This window comes from Poecilia reticulata, linkage group LG9 (genome assembly GCF_000633615.1).
Source record: "Poecilia reticulata strain Guanapo linkage group LG9, Guppy_female_1.0+MT, whole genome shotgun sequence".
In the NCBI taxonomy this organism is placed as follows: Eukaryota; Metazoa; Chordata; class Actinopteri; order Cyprinodontiformes; family Poeciliidae; genus Poecilia; species Poecilia reticulata.
The window spans coordinates 4,708,533-4,735,410 of record NC_024339.1 but is presented as its reverse complement, the minus strand read 5'-3'; the positions used below and the strand labels follow the sequence as shown (position 1 = coordinate 4,735,410).

At 39.4% G+C, this 26,878-nt stretch overlaps 2 protein-coding genes across 2 annotated transcripts in view; both read right to left on the bottom strand.

The window, feature by feature from the left end:
* Positions 1-5,884, bottom strand: part of arhgap25 (Rho GTPase activating protein 25) — a 30,611-nt gene extending 24,727 nt beyond the window's left edge. Inside the window, exon 1 of the mRNA XM_008417710.2 lies at positions 5,276-5,884. Within this exon, the coding sequence (XP_008415932.1) occupies positions 5,276-5,339 (64 nt within the window). The 5' untranslated portion in view covers positions 5,340-5,884. The remainder of the gene's footprint in view (positions 1-5,275) is intronic.
* A 416-nt stretch (positions 5,885-6,300) lies between these two features.
* Positions 6,301-26,244, bottom strand: cds2 (CDP-diacylglycerol synthase (phosphatidate cytidylyltransferase) 2). Its single transcript, XM_008417680.2, has 13 exons — positions 26,019-26,244; positions 19,980-20,119; positions 19,790-19,886; positions 18,752-18,849; positions 17,966-18,105; positions 14,839-14,897; positions 13,393-13,475; positions 13,186-13,273; positions 12,169-12,237; positions 11,902-12,054; positions 11,018-11,137; positions 10,786-10,889; positions 6,301-9,883 (listed from the first exon to the last, which is right to left on the bottom strand). Exons 1-13 carry the CDS (start codon positions 26,088-26,090, stop codon positions 9,751-9,753), a joined length of 1,356 nt encoding a protein of 451 aa, XP_008415902.1. The 5' UTR covers positions 26,091-26,244; the 3' UTR covers positions 6,301-9,750.
* Positions 26,245-26,878: the final 634 nt, after the last annotated feature.

The following is a 26,878-nucleotide window of genomic DNA, read 5'->3' as shown; positions in this document are numbered from 1 at the left end:
ATCAGCAACAAACTTGGGGCGGCCCTTGATCACAGTTCAAGAATTGTGTAAATTTGCCAGGCAGTTGGATCCAGAAACGCATTTAAAAACAATGTCTGGTTCAATTTCCACTGATGCCAGGCTTATAAAAAAAGTTACAGACAATTTAAAGTCTTAAAATGGTCAAATGCACTGCAAAAACAAAATCATCCCAAGTATTTTTGGTGTAATTTCTTGTGGAAATAAATGCCTTTAATAAGGGAAATAATCTGCCAACAGAACTAGAATTATTGACATAAAACAAACTGCTATAACTTGCTGAATAGTTACTAGTTACAAGTTAGTTTTGTCTTATTTCAAGTGTAATAAGATAGTCGCACTAGAAATTCGGAAAAAAAAAGAGACTTGGTTGCAATTTGTGATTTTGCAGAGTGTAATGTGCAACACAAAGTATTTATCCAGGATTTTACTTTGAATTGAATCTGAACAGTAAAAGGGGCAACAAGCAACCAAAATTGCAGACTTGACCTCGGTCATTTAATACACTTGACAAAATAAAACAAGACTGAGCCATTTCCTGTTCTTATTACTGGAAACCAGTTTAGAATATGATTTGTTGTTTGTTTTTTTAATCTGGCAAACCTGCAAGACACTTTTTTATGTTTTAAATATACAATTATTTACAGATCCCTTGTTGACATAAATCTTCCTTATTTCATTGAAATATTCCGTGCTTACTTTATTGTTATACAGATGGGGAAAAAAATTATATAAAATTGTTTTGGCTATTACAATGAAAAGTAAAAATACAAAACATTCAGTGGCCCCCGTTGTACTTTCAACGTGACATCAACAAAAGTTTGGACCCCGCTGGTTTAAAGGGACAGTGAAGAAGAAGTGGGGGAATTGTACGTGCTATAAGAAGACACGGTTGGTTGGAGACCGCCTGAATAACACCCAGGGTGGTGGGACCGTCCAGATAACGGATTTAGACTGAGCCAGTTTCCCTCAGTTCTTCTCAAAGCCACCGTGTCTTCTTGAGCAAGATGACAAGAGGAGAAGAAGAAGAAGTAGGGCGGCTCAGGGGTAAACAGGAAGTTGTAACATCCCTGCCGGAGGCTCGCTCTACGCTTTGAAGGTCTCCACCTACGAGCCTGAGAGCCCTTTGGTCTGACTTGAACAGCGCTGGGATCAAACCACGACCCCACACACAGCCTGGCTTCAAACTGGACCCGCTCTGTCACGTTGACCTCTCTAAGACAAGCATGGAAGCCCATTAAAGGGGCAGCATTGTGTCACATAATGACATTTTAAAGCACAATCAAGTGACTATTAACTTTGGTTGTTAAAAAAAATTGAATACGTATCATATATAACTTAAAAGAAGTTAGACTTTGAAATTGGGCCTCTGTCACTTTAAAAACTCCTGCCTTCAGGAAGTCATCTCAACATGGCTCCTCTATTTAGCCTGTAACAATGTTTTTACCATCATCAGTGTATAAAGTCCATTTTAGCAGTTTGCTAATCTGGAGTAATGAGGTGGACAGCGAATATGGATACAAGTAAATATATTTTTTGAGTGATAAAATACAGATCATGCTGTTCATTTAGATTCCTATTTCTCTATATTTAAACTTGGGTTGCACCAATATGAACATTTGGACTGATATCGATATACAACATGCTGTTTCCATGGCCAATAACTGATACACACATAAATTGCAGATATATATGTTTCACTGCCATTCGACACCTTGAAATAGACAAACACACCGCTGACTTCCACATGGCTTCGCTGCTTCAGTTAAACTACCCACAATCCAACACTCCATCGACATCCTTATCACATGACCAACCTCCTCTGCTTCCCCTTCAAAAACAAAAGGCAACAAGATGGGGAATAAATGTTGGTTATTGATGTCAGCCCAGCTTTATTTATCAAACCGATACTGGACCGATACCATTATGTTCATTAATGACTAATATCCTTTACCTTGATACCGATACTAGTGCCAATACATCATCCATCCCTAATGTAAACCATCTGTGCTTTATGGATGGCCATAAAGTCCACTTCAGTATGTGACTTTAATTTGCAGACAAAAACAAAACACATCTGTTCTGAATGTCTCAGCTGTTTTCTGTGTCCTAAACTTCTACAGGTGCCCCTGCCTCTACTCAAACCACGTTATCTGTCTGCGGTAAGCACACACATCAGGAAAAAAGGAACACACGACACTGAATGCTGCATTTCAAAAGCCGACATTATCAAACTGCTTCCTGTTTAACAGATAGCAACTGTAGGAACATCACCAAGCCAAAGTAATCACCTTCACCTTTTTCAGATTTTGACACTTTAACACATCGATGTATTTTATAGGGGTTAAATCACACAAAGCAACACATACATAATGTGATGTTGAAACACAATAATGTATGATTTCTGTTTTATTTTTTACAAATAAAAATGTAAAATGTTGACATGAATAGCCACTATGAATAAAATGTTTGCGATTACAGCTGCATCGAGCATATTGCTACCCGGTTGATACATTTACTAATACAGATTATGAATTAATTGTAGGTCTGTACTTTCACCATATTAGCATGTGAAACAAATTTTTTCCTACACTGCCTGTGTAGAGTGTAGAACCTTCAGCTCAGTCTCATGCAGTAAAAGGTTTTTCCTCCACCAAAGCTGTTTATTGACCTCTGTGCATCTTCCTCTAACCTTGACCCTCAGTAAATAAATAAATAATAGGACCCACAGCATGATGCTGCCACCTGCCTGTTTCTCAATGTGTTCAGTGTGCAACGTTAGTTGTCCACCACATGCAGCATTTTGTGTGTAAGCCACAAAGTTGCATGTTGGGCAGACCAGCCTGTTGTTGTGTTGTCTACTTGGTTTGTGGCAATCTGCAGACAGGACTTCCTACCGCTTTCTGTTAGCAATAGGGTTTTTTTTTTTTATCTTTCCTCTCTCGTATAATGCACAAGGCCACTTTGTGTCTTGCTCAGCTAGTAGTTTTCCTTTCCATAAATTACCCTAATATTCCCTCCTCTATTTATTATTCTTATTTAGATATATCAGTGTGAATATAAGAGAAAGGCACACAAAATGTATTCAATAAAGGGGTTTTAATACTTTTGAAAGACGCCCCAGGATAAGAACAATAATTTAAATCTTGGGTATGTAACTTATAAAAAATATGTTTGTTTTTGTCTTTTTTTACATATTTGTTAAAGCTGCCACTGTGTCATGACAGTGTAACATGAGACAAATAATCTGAGTAAAACTGAGCTCCTCTAGCTCGGTCAGAAACAACCAATCAGACAGGAGGGGGGTCTTAGTGCTGCCAATTGTCCTCATGTACAGGCTGCTCACCCTCTCCCTCTTTCTCTGTGCTACGCTACAGCAAATTCCTAAAACAGCCTGTCATGAATTCTAAGGCCAGTCAGCATGGCCACTGAGGATGAAGAATAAATGGTTGCCTGTAACATTAAGTTGTTTCTCTGCCATTAGCGTATTTAGCAGCGCGTACATGAATGAAAAATGCATAATTTAATCAAAAACAACCAATCAGAGCAAGAAGGAGGATCTTAGCTCTGTCAATCACTGCTATGCTCATCCCATTTGGCTTGATCTGTGCTAAGCTACAACTGGTACAACACTACATTGCCTGCTACCAATGCTAAGGCTAGTTAGTATGACCATTGATGACAGCATATAACTGTTTTCCATTAACAGTAAGTTGTAACATTAGCACATTTAGCAGCAGGTGCTCTAGGTTGATTGATTGATTAGCTCTGATTGGTGCATTTCTTCAGACGATAACAGTAGCATTGGGAGAAGTTTGATTTTGTCTCAGATTATCTTGAACTATGCCATCATGATATACGTATTTATTTATACGTAAAATAAAACAAACATTTTTTTATTATTATAAACGTCACATAGTCTACCTGCAAGTGGATGTTGCAAAATGTCAAAACATTCACTGAACAGTTTCTGCAATGCTGAATGGAATCATCAGGAAATCCTGTGTCAGGTTTGCAACATTCACTCCCAAAGCTCTGAACTTGACCTCTCAGATTCTCATGAAAGGACATTATGTAGCATGATTGCACAAATACGCTCAGACACACACACACACACACACACACACGCAGGTTTTCATTTCTATCCGTATAAGGAAACGGTATAGACTTCCATTCATTTGTGCAACACCTAGCCTTGCCACATACCCTAAACTCAACCTGTCATCCCAAAAACAATATTCCACTGCATCAGCACCGGGCTGGAGGAAAGCATCCTTTGAACCTGGGTACGTAAGTGATTGCTAAGAGGTCCTAAAGAGGCAACATAAACAAGTTTTAAGTAAGTACACACACCACTCGTATGTACAGGTAGGTAGAGCTACATTTGCAGAAACTAAGCTCTTGCATCAGTTTCCTGCTGACAGCCTGCATCAGTGAACTTCTAAGTCAACAAATCAGTCACCCGTCACGGTCTGATGGAAACAAGTTGACGGTCATGAGCATTTAAGAACTGTATCCCTCAATAAATTGAGTTAAGACCACGACACAGTTGGCAGTAGATGTGATTTTTGAAGTAGATAAAGTGAACACGAGTGAGAGCAGCTACTTCCTTCCACTGTGCCGAACCTCCAGTTGGGGCTGATTGTAAAACCCGATTAGAACGAAGGCAGAAACGCCGCCGCTTCAGGACCTCTGCTTGTGTGGATGTTGCAACCGCTGTGTCGTGAGAGGAACTAAGGCAAGCTACCTCACCGAGTTCTCCCTGTGCAAACACAGCTCAGTGTGGTATCAGTGACTCTGACATACTTGCGCACACCATTCTGCAAAAACACACAAACGTGGAAATGGTGAACCACTTGCAAAACACTTTAAATAGTCCTACGCGTCCCAAACAGAGAACGGTAGAAAATGGATAACATTGATTTGCGTTGCAGGTGAGGTTCTAAAAGCAAATCTGGTTATCATCGACGTAGACGGCTCAACCACGGAAAAAACCCACATCGAGAACGCTGGAGGCACAATCTGGCGGTCGTTTTTTTTTTTATTTCTACCTCTCTCACACACATTCGAGTCATATTTGTGTGACAAATCCCAAAAGCTTAAAGAAAACAGAGAAGCAAATAAATAAGGACCTTTCATTGGTTTTTTTCTGTCTCTAGATGACAGCATCTGCTCAAACTGCCCATAGTGTGTGTGAAGCAGGCAGAGAGGAAGCCTCGCATCCCGTCTGACAGCCGACGACGCCAGCCAGCCTTACCTATCCGAGCCGTCTCGGTCTTGAAGGTGCTGAAGTCCCAGTTCCGAGGTAGTTTCAGAGACATTCTCCAACGGCACAGGTAAGGTGCTTAAGTTCCCACATGCACCGTTTTGCAAAAACACGCACACACACACACACACACACACTTTCACACGCACACATTAAAACACGCAAACTGATGATAATGCAGATCGCACTTCCTGTTTCCTGCGTGTTAATTGCTCTGTTTTTTTTTCTTTTCCTTCAGGTAGCAGCTTGTAACTCATCCCTTCATGTCGCCGGCGTTTCCATGTTAGTGCCCGTCTTCATGAAGCTGACCAAGTGGCTGGGAGAGGGGGGGGATGTGGATTCGCTGTGCAGAGTCTTCAAGTGACTAATGTTCACCGGTGTCAAGAGAAGAAGAAGAAACCACCACCAGCGTCTTCTTAAAGGAAATGGTTTTATGCCTCTTGTTATGACTGGTTCAGTGAGCATGTTGCCTCACCGCTTGGGCTGCAGGGGCACAAATCCATCCAGCTACTGTATCTACATACCCACTTCTCTAAAAGGTGAAAGCCTACGCCGCCACCGACTGAAAGGTCTCTTATCGTCAAACAAAATGAGAACTTTTTATAGAGGCTGGTGAGAGGAAATCGACCGAATAAGTTTCAAAATGGGGAAGATGACCACGAAAAAAAAAAGAGAAGGAAGAAGTCACAGAGTACGCCTCCATGTCTTTAAATACATTTATTTATTTTTTCTCTGAACATAGCCAAAAAACACATTTCAGCGTTAAAGAATACCTCTAGATATTTTACAATTTACCAAACCATTGCACAGATAAAGGATATACAGATTTTTTATTTATGTATTTATTTTTTTTACAGATTTATAAGGTAATCTATGCGCATAATAAAGTAAAATGTTTCACTTAGGAGAGCCTGCACAGCAAGATGGACAGACATGACTCCCTTACATTCCTCTGATAGACTCCTGGCAAAACACAGTGCACAGCAGGTCAGTGGAGCCCTGAAGATGAACGAAAAGAAAAAGTTTATCTAGTAAACTAACTTTTTCATAAAAGGGCAGCGGATTGTTCTAAGCAGAAGTAACAAATGGCCAAATATCTCCATTTATGAACAGCCTTAAGGTCATAATCAACAGGCCGAAAACAGGAGCTCTGGCTCCCTCTGGTGGCAGGTAAGTGGAAGGGCAGTGCTGAGCTGCTGAACCGAAAATTAAAATTTTGTAAAAATGTAACTACTTTTGCGGCTTCTGTTGCCATAATGTTTAAGGGGGAGACTACGTAAATCATAAGCAACGAGCACCCGAGCTGAGGCACGACACCGAACAGGACAGGAGCCTAGCAACAGCAACCACGGCAACAGCGAAGAAACTCTTCAGCTACTTTTACACTTTTTTTTTTTTTTTCGCACATGGCGATAATGTTTTTCTTTTTGGGGTTTTTTTTTGCCTGACGACAAAAAACTACTAAAAGAACACCAACATATATTTTAAAATTACAGCAGAGTTAGAGAGTTAATAAATAACTTGAGAAAGATGACGTTTCGAATGACGTCAATAAATAATCATAGAATTAAATTCAAACACCGGGGAAAAGTGACGTCTGGGTGATATGCTTGAAAAAAAAACGAGAAGATGGTATATAAAATGAACATAAACACCAGGAACACGTTTAAAAGAAGCCACTATTTACCGCCCTTTTCCTTTTCTGCTACTACACCAAATGCAGTTTGTTACAAATATTGGTTTTATTCCATCGTACTAACAGAAGTCATCTGGTTTTAGTTAGAAATACTAAAGGGTCCTTTGAACAAAATCGTTATCTAAAACACCATCAGTGCAAAAGAATTTACTTAGATTGCTAATCAGATTTTAACTATAGAAACACATAATCTTACAAGATGTTAGTTTGAATTCTGCAATGAATTATTTCCAATAATGGACGTCTTTAGAGAAGGATGGAAAAAAACTGAAAACTAAATTTCTTCTTCTGAGTAATCTTATATTTCACGTTCTAAAAGATATTTCGGAAAAAAAAAAAAAACACCAACAGTAACAGGAATATTTTGGTATACTCTAGTGGAGCTGCACAATATATTGAATCACGTTAGTCGTGTAATTCCATAATCACAAAAGACTGCGTGGATGTAATATTTGGTACAGTATTGCATTTCTGTTACCAGGCATTAATGCTTCATCATGGGAAAAAAGAAAATGCTTTGCTGCCCTTGATACCCACACCTGGTACAGATTTTAGTGAAAGAAATTCAAATGGATCTGAGACATTTCAATGTTTTAAAGGAAACCAACAGTAAATGCGAGTTTCAATGCTGCAATCCTGTACAATAATACTTGGATTGCACGTTTTCGTAACGTCATGCTGCCTTAGATTCCTAATACAAAAAAAAACAAAAGAAACACATGGTGGCTACAAATTAGCATTCGGCGGATAATGTAGGGACATATTTAAAAAACAGCAAATATTGTCTTAACGTGTCTAATGTTTTATACTCATACTCATAGAAGTTTGGCAAAATTCTAATGCCAAATGATAAAAAAAGAAGTAATCAACTTAGGAAAGTCGCTACCAGAATAAAGCAAGAGAAAAAAAAAGAGATAATTAAGCCGATGCTTCAAAAATGGTCGCACAAGGTGCTTGTATAAAATGTAGAAGAGTGAAATACTTAAAACACCTACAGATAAACCCAAAGGGCGATCAGCGTTGTGTGTGCCGTTGAATTAGTTACGACAGGAAATATCTCTGCGAGTCTATAAATGTTTCTACCCTCCAAAAATTGGATCCTAGTTAAGCAAATAAAAATAATCGAGGTGGAACATCAGTAAAAGAGCTAAATTAATACAGATGTTTTAATAAATTCCAGACCGCACAAGAAAGCCAATAAATCCGTCGGCTGTGGCAAATATCGGCCTGACCAGCAGTGGATTGGGCCTAACTCAGTACAGATGTGTCAGACATTTTTAAAATTCTGAGCTCAGGTTAGAACAAATTATATCTAGGAAAGCATAAATAAATCATGTGGAATATCAGCATTAGCTAAAGAAAAAAAGCCATATCAGTGAACACGTGTTGCCGTTTCTGTAGGGCATGCTAACCTAAACACCTGCTGGCGTGTCTATTAAAGTGTCCAGACATGCTACCTCTAAAGAAACCAAACACCACAGGAGCTTATGCTTTACTATCAAATCACACTTGGCATAAATAGCACATAAAATGACTAATAAACCTAGAGGAATGAATGAACACATACAGTATTGGCAAGGTGCAAAGTTAGCAGATGTGCCTTAGCCCAACATGCTAACATCCTTACTGAGGTTCAGTGTATGAACTTTGTGAACAGAGCGTCTCTGCTGTGACGCTGCCGAACGACACACAGGATCAGAAATGGCAGTGCAGGAATCATTGTGCCCCCAAAATTTTTACTATCCCAACCGCCATAGCATTCAAGAGGTGAAATAAAAAACAACCTTCAAAGAGGAAGTTGGCTGCACAAAGGAAGAAAAAAAAAAACACTAGATGAGGTGTTATTTTTACCCCACGGGCCTTTTACCAAGCGCACGGTCCTGAACGGTGCTCCACGTGCGCTTTCACGAGGTTTGCTTGCTTGTGTGCGTGTCAGGAAATAACCATCCTCCCCACTGTCCGACCGTGACATCTGCCACGCTCCTCCTGAGCGTCACGCCAAGACCGTGGGAGAGTTTAAAAAAAACTAATGAAAGCTAGCAAACAGGTGAGAGTGAGGTCGCTAGCATACAGAGAGATTGTTTTAGAAAGCACAGTTGCTTTAGAAATTTACGTGACTGAAAGGTTTGGTTGGAATTCAAATGTCTACATGATGATGTGATAATGATTTGGCCAAGCGTGAAAGGCTTGGAAATGACTCAACTGAAACAAAACGACATAACAAAAAGACACAAAAATGCACACAACTGCCTGAATAAAACAGACATTAAGACACAATAGAACATCTGAAATATAAAAACCGTCTCTGTATAAATAGTAACAATCACAATCAAAAGAAAATGTAGCTAGACATAGGTGGGAKGGTGACGCTGCAGTAACATTACAGTGTTAACGGGGTTTAGAGCACTGCTTTAGATTAAAAAAAGACGTACGATAAAATATTAACACACGTGAGCCGATAGTATCGAGGAATATTGTGTAAACAAGGCAGAAATGTACGTCTGACCAACAGTGTTGATTTAAAAAAAAAAACAACCTAAATATAATCAGCTACACAGATAATGAGGGGCTGGACTTTAACCGAAGCTGAAAACACTGCCGTCAGAATGATGATCCACAGAGCAGACAAGCACAGAAACACAACGCTCCAACCCAAAATAAAATGGAATGGCAAAAGCTGAATGTTTTTTTTTTTTTTTCCTTTTTCTCGGTTTTCATTGATGTGTCCTCGCTCACAAATAAACACGGGTTCTCTGAGGGCGCCGCCGGGCTAGGCGGCCGCCTCGGCAGCCCGCAGCAGACCCTTCTCCGTCAGATGAGCCTTCAGGGAGTTGAAGATATAGAGCTGCTGGTCGGACCGCAGGGCCAGGAGCTGTTGGACCACCTTACTGGGGTTGGGGCCCCTGAGAGGAAACGAAACAGGAGTCAAATGTAAATATTCTGAAGAACAAAAAATAGAGGTGAGGGGTCTTTTCCTTACTGCAAAATGTCAAATATGAAGCAAAGATGAATGTGTGATGTTGAAATCAGACTGTTTTGACGTTGACGGGCCTCTGATCTACGAAGGTTTATTACCGTCATTGTGGATGGAAATTTAATCCTTTTCTTCCCCACAAATTTGGAGATTAATCTAAGAAATTTTGTAGTAAACAATCTGAAATTTCCTTGTTTTTCCAAGGAAATTTCTGAGATTAATCTCAAAATTTCTGAAAGTTTTTCTAGCAAATGTTCGACTTTTCAAATTCAGACATTTACTTGTTTTCAGATCGACAGAATGAGCAATATTAACGTGGCAACGTAAGCTGCTTGTCCAGTGTTCATATTTCAAAATCAGAAAAGAATAAAGTGCAACATTCATCCCACATTGGACTCTGTTCAGACTGCTTCCCTCTGCTTGTTTTCATTCGGCACAGCCATCTTTGTTTCTGGCTCCGCTTCACGATGACCAGCGGCGCCCTCTGTGGGATGGCGGCCAAACTACAACACTAAACAAAGGACTTGCAGCCAATTTGACTCTAATAAATCATTAAAAGACAATTAAGTGTATGTCAATTAATTCAAGTAGATGCATCTGACTAAGCCTTAGGATGATGCTGCTGCTTTCTAGTTAGTTTTGTCACATATAGAGAGAATCAAGGTGAGTTCAGACAGAAAAAAGAAATGAACACAGAAAAAATGAATCGCTCTTGTGGGGATATCCAAGATAAAATTCAACATTAAACAAAAAAAAAAAAAAAGATGCTTGTGTCTGAATGTGACAGATTAAACTTTCACTGTGTTTTAGAGTTCACATGTGAGAGTTTACCTGATGAAGCTGGCAATGTAGACATTGACGAATGTGGCCATTATGTACTGGCAGTCAAATCTGTCCATAATGCCTCCGTGACCCGGTATGGTGTTGGCAAAGTCCTGAAAGGAGAGAAGACGAGCTTTCACCGTGCGCTGAAGTTCGAACATGACGCAGATACACGGCTGCAAACAAGCGGTGAGTGAAAGTGGTTCATGCAGATGGTGAGAGCCTCCTGAGGACGTCCTACCTTGATCTTAAATGCTCTCTTGAAGCCGCTGGCGAAGAAGCCACCGAAGGGCCCCACAATGGAGGCGAAGGAGGAGAGAGCGATGCTGTGGATCTGGAACGGATACAGATGCACGGTGGTCTGTGGACACAAGAGGACAGGGTTGGAGGCAGACAGCCACAGATAGCTGGTTTACAGAACCCAACATCTGTTTAACATGGAGGGTCAAAGGTTGATACAATTAAAATCAACAGTCTCAAAACATAGAGACACAAGAAAAATTTATTTTTTCACTTCAACACTGACGAAAATGGCAATTTTATCTCCCATAATAATAAAAAAAACAAGAAATGACAAACAGGTGTGACGTTGCGGCTCACGCAGGCATCACTGCACCAACTCATGCGTCCTGACAACAGACTGGATATTCTCTTCAATGCCCTGTAACCGTCTCTATTTGGGTGGTGTCATTTATTACAGTTGTTATTCTCTTCCTTGTTATCTGTACAGTAGAAGGCCACCATGCTTCCATGTTTACCTCTGGGCTACGGTTTCCCTTCTTTCGTCTTGTTCACACTGCAAAAACTTTGATGCTTATTTTTGCCCTGATTTCCCAGATTGTCAGCACTTCTTCCCAGTCGGCCATGCTTGTTTACTTTGAACTCATGTTTGATCTCGAGAGGTTTTGCAAGATTTCCCACCTGACATCTGAATCTTGGTGAGTGACATCGGTTGTACAACCAAAACCTGCTGTACCTACGATTTTATTTCTTTATTTTTAATCACCATGTATGGTGGAATCTCTTTGTAAATCTTGCCGTGTGAAGCAGGCATTAGCTGGCTTACGAACGTTTCCTGGCTATTTTTGTAAGACTGTCGTTCCATTAGGGATAAGGTCATCATACCCATCCGGTGACAGACTCCAGGACTCCTGGCAGGCTGTATTCCTGCAGCTGAAACAGCTCTGATGGCTCACAGTCCACCTGGAAACGGTTGGAGTCGTTGTTGAACTCCACAGGACAAACAAAGTAGCGGTATCCAGCCATGACGTAGGAGAGCTGACAGGAGGAGGAGGAGGAAGACGCTCTTCAGTTACAGTACATGACTTTTACAAGACTTCAGAAGTCCTAGAAGACTTTAGTTTTAAATTAGAGATTCAATGTTCGTCTCACCATGATACCAAACACAATAGTGGCGAATAATCCACCAATAAATCCCTCCCAGGTCTTCTTAGGCGACAGCTGCAACAGACAAAATCAAGCATTCATACGCCGTCACGTCTGGCTCAGCGTATTTTATGTAACTCAATTTGTCTTTGACTGAAACTGATCCAATATGAGGCCTGACGATAAATAAATTGTCCCAGAAGTTATCGCAATAAACGATAATATTGTCTTGAGACAATTTTCAAGTAATATAATGATAATGGTACAATAATGCATGTAGATCACCTCAAAGGTCAGCAAACTTTAATTTTTAACTAACATTCACACTGGAACTTACGACGGCATGTTAGGGCCATTGTGGATAGAAAAAAATGGAGTAAATTTCAGCCAAAAATCTCACATTTTTGAGACTAATCAGGAAAAAGTTTTCCTTGCAAAAGTTGAAAATTTTATAGAAGAAAAAAAAACTAAAATTTTGGAACAATCTCAAAACTTTTCTAGAAATTACTGAGCTTTTATGACTGTTTAAAGTCAAACGTTTAGCTTTACAGTGTTTATTCTTTGTACTCCGGTAGCCAAGCAACAACATTTTGTTGCCAAATTCACTCTCATATCTTTTGCAGTGACAATAAAGTGCAAGTCTAAGATTAGTCTCAAAATCTCAAGAGTTTTTTTTAGTGCAATTTACTATATATATTTACATATGACCCCAATATGCCATAATAGGAACTGGAAGACATTTTAAATATCTAAACCAAATAACCAAAACAACCCAAACAACAAATGAAATGGACATCAAAGTTTCTTCCAACACAACTGTCCTTCAGAAAGGGGGACAGTTGAGACCAAATCACCAGACTGAAGACTTTTGTCATCCAGTCTGAATGGAGACCCAAGAAAAAAAAAAAAAAAAGCAATCAAGCTAATGGAATATATCGAGCTCATTTTAATTTATCATTGATTTATTGCGACAGGCCTACTAAACGCTCCCAGAAACATCAAATTGAAATGTTTTCATGCTACCTTAATGAGCGGTGTTCGGCCGAAGAAGAAACCAAACATGTAGGCCATGATGTCGTTGCAGATCACACAGGAAATGGGAACGATGAACCTGTTGAGAGGGGAAAAAAAACCCTGAACTCTATCATCTGAATCACCGCAGAGAAGAACAAGACGAGCTAATTCGGGTTTAACTCGACGAGTGGCATCGGTGCGGACGCGACGACTCACCAGATCATCCCCTCGAACAGGTTGTGGATGATGAGGTGGGACTGGGTCACTACGATCAGCAGAGTCACATGGGTCCAGCCAAACTGAGGACAGAACAAGAAGAGCTCTGAAAAAACCAAACCAAACTGAAGCACACAGCTGGAAATGTATTCATTTTCCTCTTCAAAGCAACAGGTCAGAATTACACAAGCTTGAATTTACACATAAATCTTTATTAATATTAGCTGAAGTGTCCATTAGCTGCAGCTCAACCACAGACGTTTTGAGGCTGCAGAGCCGTTTTACGGTCAGTGACTGGTTTTCTGCCACCTGGCTGTTCGCTTATTACACCACAAAAGAAGAAATTTAAGGCGGAGAAACTTTCTGACTAAAATAATGTTGGCATAGCAACACCAACACATGTTCAGTTGTTACTTTTCATCTCAGGCCACAGCTGATATTCTCTGGTTTTGCATTTTAAATGTTGGGAATTTTGTAGTTTTAAGGAATTTGGAACACAATTGAACATTTGGTTGTCCATTTCTGCCTTATAGGAAAAAAATACAATCCCAACAGGAAGTTGTATTTGTGAGTTTTAAAGTTATAATTACAAGTTTTATGTGAGTGCCTGCTCTGTTTGAAATCACAACTTTTATTTTTGTATTTACCACTTTAAAACTCAAAATTAACTTTAGAAGTCCTAATTATGACTTCGTGTAATTATAAGTTTAAAATCTACAATTCTGACTTTTGTTCTTGTAATTATTACCTTTAGACTGGAAATTATGACCTTTGAAGTCACATTTATGAAAAATCCAAAACTAAAAAAAAAAATCCAATTTATCACCTTTTAGCGTAGAAATGATGACAAACTCAACTCTGACATTTATTCTCCTAATTATGACTTTAAAAGTCAAAATTTTGACTTGTTCTCGTAACTATGACTCAACATGCTGTGAATTTGGACTTAAAGTAGAAACTATGACATGAAAAACTAAAAATCATTACCTTCATTCTCCGAATTATGACTTTATGAAACTCAAAAAATTATGATCAAGTCAAAAACCATGACTTTTATTTCCATATTTATCACTTTGAAACAGGAAATTATGACTTTTATTCTCGTAATCAAGACTTCCTGTTGGGCTTTTATTTTTTCTTTCAAGGAGGAAATAGACTTCCATATAATATTACTATTATACCTGTTAAAAATGATAAAACCTTCATTTTCAATGCATTGTTGGCATCAGGACTTTATAAATGCAGGTGCACCATGACAAATTATTCACATCGACATGACTCCATATGAATGTCTTACTAAATAATAAAGATGCAGATTTTGGTCATTGCTTTTGCTCTAATTAGGACTGAAATCATCATTAGGAAGATTTCCCCCTCCCCAGCTCGCCTCATCGATAGCGCAGCCCACCGGGGAGGACRGCAGGAAGAGGCGGAGCCAACACTCACCATGTAGAACTGAAGGCGGTAATGTTTCTTCACCAAGCTCAGCACGAACATGCAGAAACCTGCAGGAGCAGAGCAACGATGAACACACGTAAAGGAGGAGGAGACTAAATCGTTCACAAATGAGGTCATCTGAGGTCAAACTAAATTTAGCTTGACCCGTTTCAGGCGTTAACGTTAGGGGCCCTCGGCTTTTTGTCTCCGTGGCCGATGTGGGGAGAGGACGCTGAGAAGCAAAGACAAACAGGAAGTGCTCTCTCTGAAAATTGACTTAAGGAAATATGAATGGAGTTTGAGATTTAAAAGTTTAAAGGAAAACGGCACCGTGAAATAGTTTTCACATTCGTAGGAAACTTCAGTTTTGTCTTCAACTCAGGTCGGAAAAAAAAAAAAAAAAAGTTTAGGTGTTTCCTTCCCACCTCCCCACATCCTGTTTGGCGCCAGTCAGAAGCTGCAGCAGCGCTGAGTTACTAACTGACGCTCTGCAGCTCAGGAAGTGGGACTGAAGGTTTTGCTCAGTGCCGGAAACGACCGATCCAACTTTCACAGCCTCAGATTTTCACCGACGATGCAGGTCAAGGTTTAAAGAGAGAGAACTCAGCTGCAACTAAAACCGTGTCGAGGTGCGACTCCACCAGCTCTGCATATACAGACAGGTTGGAATGAGAATGTCCGTTAATAGTTTTCAAAGTTCTGCAACAGGATCTGGACTTTGACTGGGCCATTCAAGCATATTACTACAATCTGGTCATATGCTAGGTTTGCTGCCTGCGGCTTTGTGGCCCCTCCTCTGTGGTTCTTACAAAAACAAATAGGAAATGTTTTTTGCTACTGGTAAAAAGGCAAAAGGAAAGAGTGGCTTTACTGTTTCTTCTGTAAGTTTTTTCATGCATTAGTCTCTCTCCAACAGAAGACGACCGATGATACAAGGCCTTTAATTAGTGGAAAGGGCTCACTCTGCTGGCCTCACTCTAGAAAGTAAAGGGTTTTCCCTCCCGATGTAAAAGTTGTTCTAAAATCTGAAATTAAAAATATAACATTTATGTTGCATATTAGGGCTGCGCAAAATTGGAAACGACAAAAAAAAAATTTGCAATTTTTTTTTAATCCTGTCATGTATTTATCTATATGAAAAACTAACATGTTCCTATTATGCTCTGTCTGTATTTGTGTGATATTCCCATTGTTAGTGCCTGAAAAATATTACGTTGACGATATTCGTTGCACTATGCGCCCGTTTTCTTTCTCATCTCTTTAACATTTGCAGTAACACCGTTAGTCCACTAACATAACACTTAGAGCTTCATAGCCAAAAAATAATACGCTTCAAACGCTGCTTTATGATATTCATTTTCCACATATTTACATTGGAATCACAGTATATTCACCATATATTGTGCAGCGTTGTTGTTGTGTTTAATGTGTGGCCCGAGGGCCGTTTGCAGCCGTGGATTGATTTTGTGAGGACAAAAATTCAATAAATTAGGTCAAAACTTTGATTTTAATTAAAATCTCCTTACAAAAAAATGTTAGAAGCAACAAAATGTAATAATCTTTTCCTAACTTTCTGGTTTCTTCTATTTTCATGGTAACTAGGACCACATTTACTCATTGACTTTATGCTATAAATCAGTGGTCCCCAACCTTTTTATTACCGCAGACAGGACAAGAGTTGGAAATTTTCCTGTGGGGGGTGGGGGGGGCGTCAGATAAGGCTTCTGCATGTTGGTGTTCCCGCTAAATCCTGAATATACCCTATTTGGGTTGTCTTGGCCTTTTTATCGCAGCCTGTGGGGTTTCCCCTGACTGGGAACGAGAATACAACCTGTTGAATGTTTGTGACTGGAATCAGTTCGTGTGGCATGTTGCTCCTGCCGTGAGGCTGGACATGAACTGATCGAACCTGTTGTTATTTTATCAGCTCTGTGATCACAGAGGTTTGGAGAATCGGCCGACAATTCTTAAATCTTGCCGTCTAAACCAGACTTAAGACTCACAAGCTCTACTCATCTCCTCTCGATCACTGCCTAAACGCGCTCTGATTCTGGTTGCTATGGTAACGTTTATTCAAAATAGATACCGATGCACCACAAAAACAAACATTTTACTTTCGTGAAAATTTTAACTCACGATAACAACTAATGGGAGCCCTGAGCTTGTATATCTGCAACAAGACGGTCCCATCATGGAGTGACGAGAGACAATGACACCCGAAGTGTTGCTTATATGCACAGTCTGCGTGGCGAATCAATTTGAAGCTTCGTTGAAGCTTCATTGCCTCATTAGCAGCCGGTCACCGCATGTTACGCAGAGCGGACTTGTAACGTGAGACTCACCTACCGGTCCGGGATAAATCCATTCTCCTGTCTCTTCTCTGRGYTTTTCCCCTTTGCAAAGAAACTTTCCAAAGACATCTGATCTGTTTCTTACTCATTTTGCTGCTTGTGGACTCAATGTTGGCGCGCAAGTAACCGAGAGAATCCGGTTAAAGGATTTTCAAAATAAAAGATCCTCCAGACTCAAATAATACATAAAATGGAAATATTTAATTATTTCTTGCGCGGCCCGGTACCAACCAGGGGTTGGGGACCACTGCTATAAAACACACTTTAGTGCAGTCAAATCCGCTTTTAATTGCTGTAAAAAAGTTGACTGAATAGTGAATACAGCAAATATTTTCAAATAAAGACTGACCTAAATCCTTTTTTTATTGCTGAGAACAAATGAAATATTTTTTCCAGTTTTTTTCAAATCGAGTCCAAAATAATAAGCAACCCGGATGCATTCCATTGCCGTTTCTGCTAAAAAGCCTTTAGCTTTTTTTTTCCCACTTTCTTTTCTAAAACAAAAATTACAAATGACAGAAAATATTTTCAAAAAGTGCCTTTTTTTCCTCCCAATCATCCGTTCTGGGAGTTGTACGACAGACTGTTAGGGCTAGGTTACAAGAATTTTTGTTTAATTGTGAAAATATTGTCATATTTACAAATTAAAGACATAAAGATGTAAAACGGTTTAGAAAAACGGTAACTGCTATCCTGGGAAAACACAAAAACCCAGAAAGTAACCCCGTCCACAACGAGAAACTCAACCCCTGGCATTCCCGCTCGGCTTTCCGCTCCGGCCGTACCTGTGAGGTAGAGTGCGAAGGAGATGAAGCGGTGGTATTTGCTGAGGATGCGAAGAGGCTCCTCTCTCTGCACCAGTGTGAAGAAGTAATCGGTCACTGTCTCGCCATAGAAGAAGTAGTTCACGCACAGCAGGAAGTACCTGCGGGGCACGGGGTGGCGGTTAAACACGGACCAATGAGAGGTCGCCACGCCTGAAGAAAACCTGGACGGCTCACATATGTGTGGTTTGCGACAGACTTTTGTTTTCCAGCAGGTTTTTTTCAGGCTTGTGGCATAAAAATAGCTACAGGGTTTCCTACTGCTGCTAAAACTCAAACCTGCTATTAGTTACGGATTTACAAAAACATCTTTTCAATATTTATTAAAACCGTCACTATGTCGAGGCAGATGACTAATAGCATTAGTGGAAGGCTACAATGTGGTGAAACAGCTGTAGCTTAGCTAAGAGCAACCTGGAGGGGGAGAGCACGAGAGTGACTGACAGCACTAAGACGTAATTCTGCAGTTTGTACTGGGAGAATGCAGATTTTTTTCCCAAATTGTCTGTCTTATACCGTCATGACATATTGATAATTGTAACAAAAATGTAAAAAAACATACATATTTTAGATGAAAGTCACATACTGCAGCTTTAAGGAACAATCTACAACGTGAACAAACTACAAGAGGCCAGAAAACAAACCTCAGGACATCTGCAACGTAAAAAAATTTAGACAATATAATGAGAAACAAACCAAGACGGCTCATTTTGTTAGATGTTCCTATTTTAGCGATGCAGGCCTCACCAGCTCAGCGTCCGGAACCAGGGCAGGTCGTAGGAGTGGTACACGTTGTACCCAATCGTGATGATTTCATGGAAACACTTGATCTGAACGCAGAGGACCTGAACAGAGACAGAGAGAAAAAACCTYGCATTAAAAACTGACTTCTAAAGGTTTATATTAGGAGGAGTCAGACAGGCTTTGAAAGGTTTACATTACATCAAAAGAATGAAAAAAAGAAAAAGCTTTCCAGTTTCCTCAATATTCAAAGAGCAGAACAAGTGTAATATTTATTTCTACCATAAGCTCTGTTGGGTTGTAAGGTTTGCATCAAGCTTAACCAAACAAAATAAAAAGAATGCAATAAAATCCTAAAAATGCAACAAAACGTAAACGGAGGAAAGCGAAACATGGCTGGAGGAGGAGCAGGAGAGGCCAGGATTAAATGCGCAGAGGGATTTTAGTTGCTATGCAGAAAGCTTAGCAGGAGCTTCTTAAAGAGACGGAGGCCCATTTTTGAGGCGTCAAATTGTGAAGTCAAACGACAACTGAGAAAATCACAAAACAGACAGAAGTAATGTGAGGTAGATAGAGCAAGTTTACATCAACAGTATTTTAGATATTAAAAAAGAAACTAATCAATAATTATCGTTATCGACCGATATGCAACGCTTGTATCGTGATACGTTTTCTAGCCATATTGTCTAGTCCCAGTATCCTCCTGTTCCTGTGACCTCAGCAGTTTGTAATGCGATGCCCAAACCATACTTATGGTTTTGTCAGATTTTGAGTATCTTCAGGCTGCCTGGTGAAAACAAACTCATKTATTCTGTGTGGTGCAGCTGGTTAGTTCCATAAACAAATTCACATGTTTGCATGTGACTGGGTGAGGCCGAGTCAGGGGCTTTTCTTACTGGTTTCATATTTTGTAACTCCAGCAGGTGGAACTACCAGGCCTCTGTTCTGCTGCTCTAAGCGAAGGCTGAGCACGTCCAAGACGGTTTGATCTGCAGTTTCTAATTTTTGATGCGTGAAACTTTCAGAGGTTTGGTTGGTACTCACAATCATCATGAGCACCATGGGGCCCAGGTAGATGATAAAGAAGAAGAAGGAGATCATGGCTAGTGTTAGGATGCCTCGTACCCACCAGTTCTTCCATCTACGGGGGAAAAACAAACAAAAATGATTTCAGCTTACAAAAGCGCATCCAGAACAACACGGAGAACTAAATGTGTCCGACTCTGAGGGTGACCTTGAGGAGAGTCCAGACAAGGCCTTGTTGAGAACTTCGGGGGTGTCGTCAGGAGGAACCGGCACCTCGGGGACTCCCGAGTCCACCTTGGACTCGTCGGAGACGCCATCTTTGTCTGCTTTCAGTTCGCTGTCTGAGCCCTTTGAACACACACACACACACACACAGGAGAAATAAAACAGGCATGAAGGCCATCAATGTTGACCTTTTTGGATTTAGAAAGCCTTGACACGAAAGAATCGTATTACGAATGACAATGTTAATGTTTATGGGGCTATGATTGTTGTTCCATGCGGGCGACACAGTTGTCTAGTAAAAGAGTAACAAATTGTTCTTATCATCACTTTAGACTGTTATCAGAATAGCACAACAAAATATTGTAATAAAACTTTAAGTTTATATCTCCCAATCCTAGAAACTCTCAGCTTAAAGATGTTTCATTGGTTTATTTGGAACAGTCCACCGAACGACCGCAGCAGGTTATTAATTACAGTACGCAGTATAAAAACAGAATGTTCTAGCAAAAACAGGCGACTAACTAGGATGCTACACATCACCCTAACAGTAGATGGTTTACTATTTAAAACAAAAGCACACTCTTCTAATATTTTAGACCAACAACTGTTGCTTTTGTAGCTATAATAGGTCCAGTTAGCACGCTAGCTCTAGAACTGTCAACAGTCATGTGATGCAGGACAGGAAAGTGTGGACGTTCAGGTAAAATGTTTTTATTTCTGACCAACCAAAAAGTCTCATACATGGAAAGAAGCCATGGAGCTAAAAGCCGGTCTGGTATTATCAATGAGTCTGTGTCTGATGTTTGCGCTCCAGTTGCTGGCCTGCTGGGGATTACGCTGCTGGCAACAATGTCCCATTAATCACCTTTTCTCCTTTTTTGGCGTGTAATTGGACGAGAGGCAGGTGACGGCCCGGACAGGTTATCATCACAGAGCGACGCAGAGACGCACAAGACCGACAGCCGTGCATGCAAAACCAACTGACCTCATTCTGYCTGTCGTCTTCATTTCTGCTACTGAAAAGAATGGGACTTACTGGGAAAGCTTTAATTCGACAAACCAGTCAAACAATTTACACAAAGGATAAAAAAAAAGTGAAGAAAAGACTGGAAGTGGGTTGGTGTATTCAGAGAATTACAACTTTCCATGATGAATCTCATAACTTTCTACATCAAATTTCAAACGCTGATAAGTTTGCAGCCAGCTAAAGAGAAGCTAATATGCAGAACTATGATAGACAACGAGTTTGGGGAAAAACACTTAAAGACATATGGAGCATGCGTCGTTACCGTATACACTGTATACACAGTGTTTATTTTGAGACGAAAGTGAGAAGAAAGTGTTTTATTCAGACTAAAATCTAGTTTAACAAATGATGACATGGGACTGAGCTGCTGGGGGGATTGTCCATCAGCTTCATCAAGCCTAAGGGAGCACTAAAATTAGCCAAGCAGACCATCAGGGCAGCGCTGTGCGTGGGAAGCGAAGCGCTGACAGAGAATCTCCCTCCATATTGTTGAGCTGTCAGAGCCGTATGTTGACTGGACGGGGCCTTAATGAAACACAGAGACGGTGTCACTCCAAGGTTAATAAATATGAATTCTGGATGTCTATACACCCAGAGGGAAGCCCTGCATTTTAATGTTACGGAATATGTTTTTCTATTAATGGAAATTTATGTCAGTTTAAGGAAAATATATATCAAAACAACATTATGCAATGTCCCACACAGCACACACACACACACACACACACACACACACACACACACACACACACACACACAGCCGCTAAACCCTTTTCTATGTGCTGGTTTCTATGGAGACAATATCTGCCATTCAGGATGCTGGAGTTAAAAATAGGAACCCATTTCAATCTATACTCTCCTCCCCTTCCATGTTGTCTTGTTAGCAAGTCTCTCTTCTTTTTTTCTTAAGTGACCAATCCATTAGCAAACGCTGCATCCTCAAACCATCAACGCCTCCTTCCCAGATCAATCTGAAAACCAATTAACTGGCTCGTATTTGACATGCTTTTATTGAAATACTAACTATTCGATTTCTTTCATAACTTTAAACCGTCTCACTTCAAATTTGGAAAAGAGAAAAATAAAACGAACCACCACCGAGAGTTTCTTCATTTGTTTGGTCGACATCCTTCAGCGCAAATTTTTAATTACAGAGTCCACCGCTGCTGCCGGAGCACAATGCATGCTGGGTGATGATGATTAGGCATTTCAGTCAAGTTAAATTAGTGAGCTACCAGCGGTAAATATACTGATCCCCTCCCACGTGAAAAGCTTCCTGAAGACCAACAGCTGTGTGTTCAGTGTGATGCTCAGCCTCAACGCAACCTAGAATTTAATTTGATGTAACCATCAACTCCAGGCTTTAAGTTTAAGGAGTCTCTGAAATAAAACATTTATAATATAGAGAGCTGTCGAAAGTTTTCACATGTCTTCAACTTTTACACATTTAGTCAATTTACATTGAAGCAGAACAACACTGGAGCTGAGYTTTTTACAACTGGACTTACCACTTGCTAAGTGGCACTATAGCAGTCCACCAGCGGCCTGCCATGTCTTTTAATAAAAAAAAAATATTTATAGTTGACAGAAAATTTGAAAATATCACTAGGTAATTGTGTGGTATCGGAAGACATTAGTAACAATACCTAAACACCAAATATAAAGTCTTAAAAAACAACATGAATCTCATAACTTTCTACATCTAATTTCAAATGTTATATACTGATAAAAGTTTGCAGCCAGCTAAAGAGAAGCTAATATGCAGAACTATGATAGACCACGAGTCTATTAATCTATTAATCTAATAATCTAATAATCACGAGCATTAAGAAACAAACCTGAAGCAAATAAACAAGCAACGCTCAGCCTGGCAAGGAGTAGTAAAGCCTGGTGGCCCGCCAGGCTTATAGTACACTTCTGGAAACCCTGTCCAAGCAAAGTAACACATAATAATTTAAATTAACTGAAAAGAAAACAGTACTTTAAAGCATTTTTTTTTATATAAAATGAGCTGCAGAGCTCAAATTTTAGTCATGAACTACTTTATCTAGCCTGACTAGACTATATGTAATTTTAGATATGGACGTGTGGCAACACAGAGGACCTGTTGAAAGACATCATGTTTGCACTCACCACAACATGTGATCTGGTTAAACTAACACTGCAGCGCCTACAGTGGAATGGCTTAGATCAAATGGATAAACGAAACTAAAAAAATTTTTTTTAAATTACCCGTTGTCAAAAAGCTCTAGTCAAAGTCAAAAGCGGAATTTCAATTGAGAACATGTCGCAAGATAAAAAAAACCATGCATTTCTAAAAGCAGCAGCATTTAGAAGCTATGGCTGCATGTAATGACCGTTTCGGTAAATTGATTATTCTTTTGATTACTCTGACGATTAATCGTATTAATTTGGTGCATTCTGCACATTTTTTATTTAACCAATTCAGGTTTTTAATATGACCTTAAAAATACATTAAAGGATAAAACATTTTAGCACCTATAATGCATTTGACAGTTTTTTTTTTAAGTGAACACTTCATAAACGTAACAAAGGATGCACCTGCAGCTGCTACAAAAAAAAAGAAAAAGAAAACACCCACTCAAAGCTCAGCTCCAGTGTTGTTCTGAATTTTTGATTGGTTAATCCAAAAATAAAACAATCAGAAATCAAATAGCAAAAGGTGCTTGACAGGAGATTTTATTTTCTGAATTTGAACCAGGTGAAGCTAAAACTAGTTTTTAGTGGAACATATACAGAAAATAAGTTATTTTTTATGCTAAATGCAAACTGTATAGATTTTTTTGTACAGTTTTGGTTTAATTACTGCTCTGAGTGTGTTGTTTTTTCAGCAAATGGCCTTTTTTGAGTCTGTATGGTCCAATGATTGATTAATAATTATGATGATTTAATAATCGATTCATGGCAATTAATCGCTTCGATCCCAGTTGTAATACAGGTACGAATATATACGGGACAATTTGCAAGCTGATTTTCCAACTTGCAACATGAACCCAAATTAACTTCCTTTCCCGAGGGTCCGACAGCTGACGCCACAGGAATCCTGCTCGTGGTGTTTTCGACCTTCATCAACAATATGAGAGACGATACTAAACAACAGTGATCATCAGTGCTGATCAAGCTTTTAATAAATGTAGAAGTACAATGTATGAATAATGTCTTGAACAAGGCAGACTAAATATAAAACTATCTCTGGAGTTGCATCAGTGGAGGTCAGAACCATCGAACCGGTTGATGTTCTCCACAGACCCTCCCTCAGCCCTGGTACTGAAATAGCCCCCAATGTTTGGTAGCGACTGTAAGGAGAAGCTCTGGGTTGGGAAACGCTGCCGTCTTTCAGGAAATCCTATTGTTTGAATAAGATTGTCATGCTGGAAATACTTTATATGACATAACAAAGCGCCTTCTGGATAGCTAWAATTAATGACCGAACAATTTAACAATCAAGCTTTTTCCTCTCAAACATTACGTTAGATTATTGTTTGTTTTAAATGTGTCTTAATTATATTGTTATATGACATACCTTAAATACTTTAGGTGGCAAAAACACAGCAACATTTTTTGTTGAAGATATGATGCAAGTTTGTTTAGTTGCAATTTGGAGGATTTTTTTTATTATTTTTTGCTTCAGTGATGCAGAAACAACAACAAAAAAATTGCTTAATTTTACAATAAACATTTTACAGTTAATAAGGTTAAATTTTCTATGCAATATGTGGGGGGGAAATACATTGTTATTATTCATACATCTTAAATTTAGGTACCTTTATTTATGTTGCATCAATTCACAATAAATGTCATCTGAAGGCACTTTACAGTATAAATAAATAAAGTAATTATAAAGTAGTTGTGTTGGCTAAAATCAGAATCAGCACATCAGAGCTTTGCAAGAAATTGGTGATTGGTAGTCAGGGACAAAATCTATGATCAGTGCATCTGTAATCAAAAACATAAAACTATTTTGGATTTTTAATACAATAGCCATAAAAATAATAGCAATAATAATGTTTGATGTTTTAGACAATGTAAAAGCAAATATATGGAAACATTTTTGTTGTTATTGTTGCTTATTCTGTTCCTAGAACTAGTTTCAACTAAAACCAAAACGCACTTTTTCCCAGGTATTTCTACTTTCTAGTACTGAGTTTAGACAGAATTAGGAGCGGAGAAGAAGACAGGACACAAAGTTGATTAAACTGGGAGGGGCCGCTTTAGCTGCTCTGTGATCACGCGCCTCTAAACGGATCCATTCCGCCGTCACTCCGGCGCCACGCCCCTTTATTGACTCGGATTAGGCATTAAGACACAGTCATCTGACTGGACAGTGTGAACGCAAAACGCTTTCATATCTCTTTAATGCGAGTGAAGCGTGAATTGCATCGTGCTTCGCAACACTATGATGGAGGGTGTTTCTGGAGAAGTCCCACCAGTCAGGCTAAAGCTTCAAGCCCAGGCAGGCTAAGGCTAATGTTTCTCCAGGCACTAACCGTCTCACCAATCAGTTTATTTTGAGCTGTTTCTCCTTGACAAGCTCAGTATAAAAAAAAAAAACAAACAAAAAAAAACACTTGCCCCATGATTAATAAAGCCGTCATGACATTCAAAGCTATTTATCTGTGCTTTAGTGTAAAGCATGGGTTAAAAAAACGCCCTATTTTGTTTATCAATTTAATGTTTTGATTTTTGGCTATGCATGTTGTTCCCCCCCCCCCCCAAGAAACGTTCACTCAGACAAACAGGGGCATCGACTAACGGATAGTACAATTTGTTAAAACTGGTCATTTATATTTTTGAGCCTCTCGGTGGTTTTCGAGTCGTCAAGGGAATAATTAAGATAATTTTTCAAAGAGCTCTGCTGAGTAAATGAGATGAAACCAGCTGAGCTCGTGAGGCTCGTTTCCAGCCACAGGATAACATCACCCCGCTAAGCGGCTACATGATGCTAGCATCTGAGCCCAGGCTGGCTAGCGTTACCTTGTCCTCTGATGGCTGCTGCTCTAACGGAGACTCGCCTTCTTTGGCTCCTCGATGCCGCAGCTCTGTCATCCTAGCGGGTGGAAGCTTGACGTTGACAGCCAAGGTCCGGAGGTTCCGACAACAGACTATTTGTTGGATAAACTTCTGGTAAGGTCTAAGCTAAATGTTGCACGGCAACACTTTTTTCCCCCCCCACTCTCAAAGCGCATATCAATGACAAGGAGATTTTCCGGTTTTCAAAATAAATGTAACGCAATTTTAAAGTGCTTTACAGTAAAAATAAAAGAACGACGATAAAAGAATCACGATAAAAACATAGCAAAAGTAAATGTCACATAAGAGAAAAGGATTCTTGCAGCAGCTTTCTGGATTTTTCCCCTTCCTTTTACAGAGGCTTGTATTAATAATATTGAAATGGTCTAACCTACTGAAAATAAAAGCTAATATATTGTAAAAATTCATTGCACATCTATGTCCAAAATGCACAAAGAAATACTATTGGACATGTTAGTCATAATAGCTAATAAAAAAGGCAACCTTTTCTTTAATTTAGCTAATTTTAACTAAACTCCAAAACAATTTCTAAAACAGTTTTAGAAGCTGCGCATTCTGGCAAAAGCCATAATGCTCCAMTTATGAAAGGGCCTCAACCACTTGACACAGACAACAATACTGAGATTAGTTTTTATTTTACCGTACAAGTCAGGACACAATTAAGAAAAAAAAGGTAATTTATTTACTTTTTTCACTTCATAGGAACAAGACAATACACCATTAAACTTTTACAATTATACAAAACCAATCTAATGTAAGTTTCACATTAGCTTAAAGTGATAAAAGAATGTCAGTTTTTTATG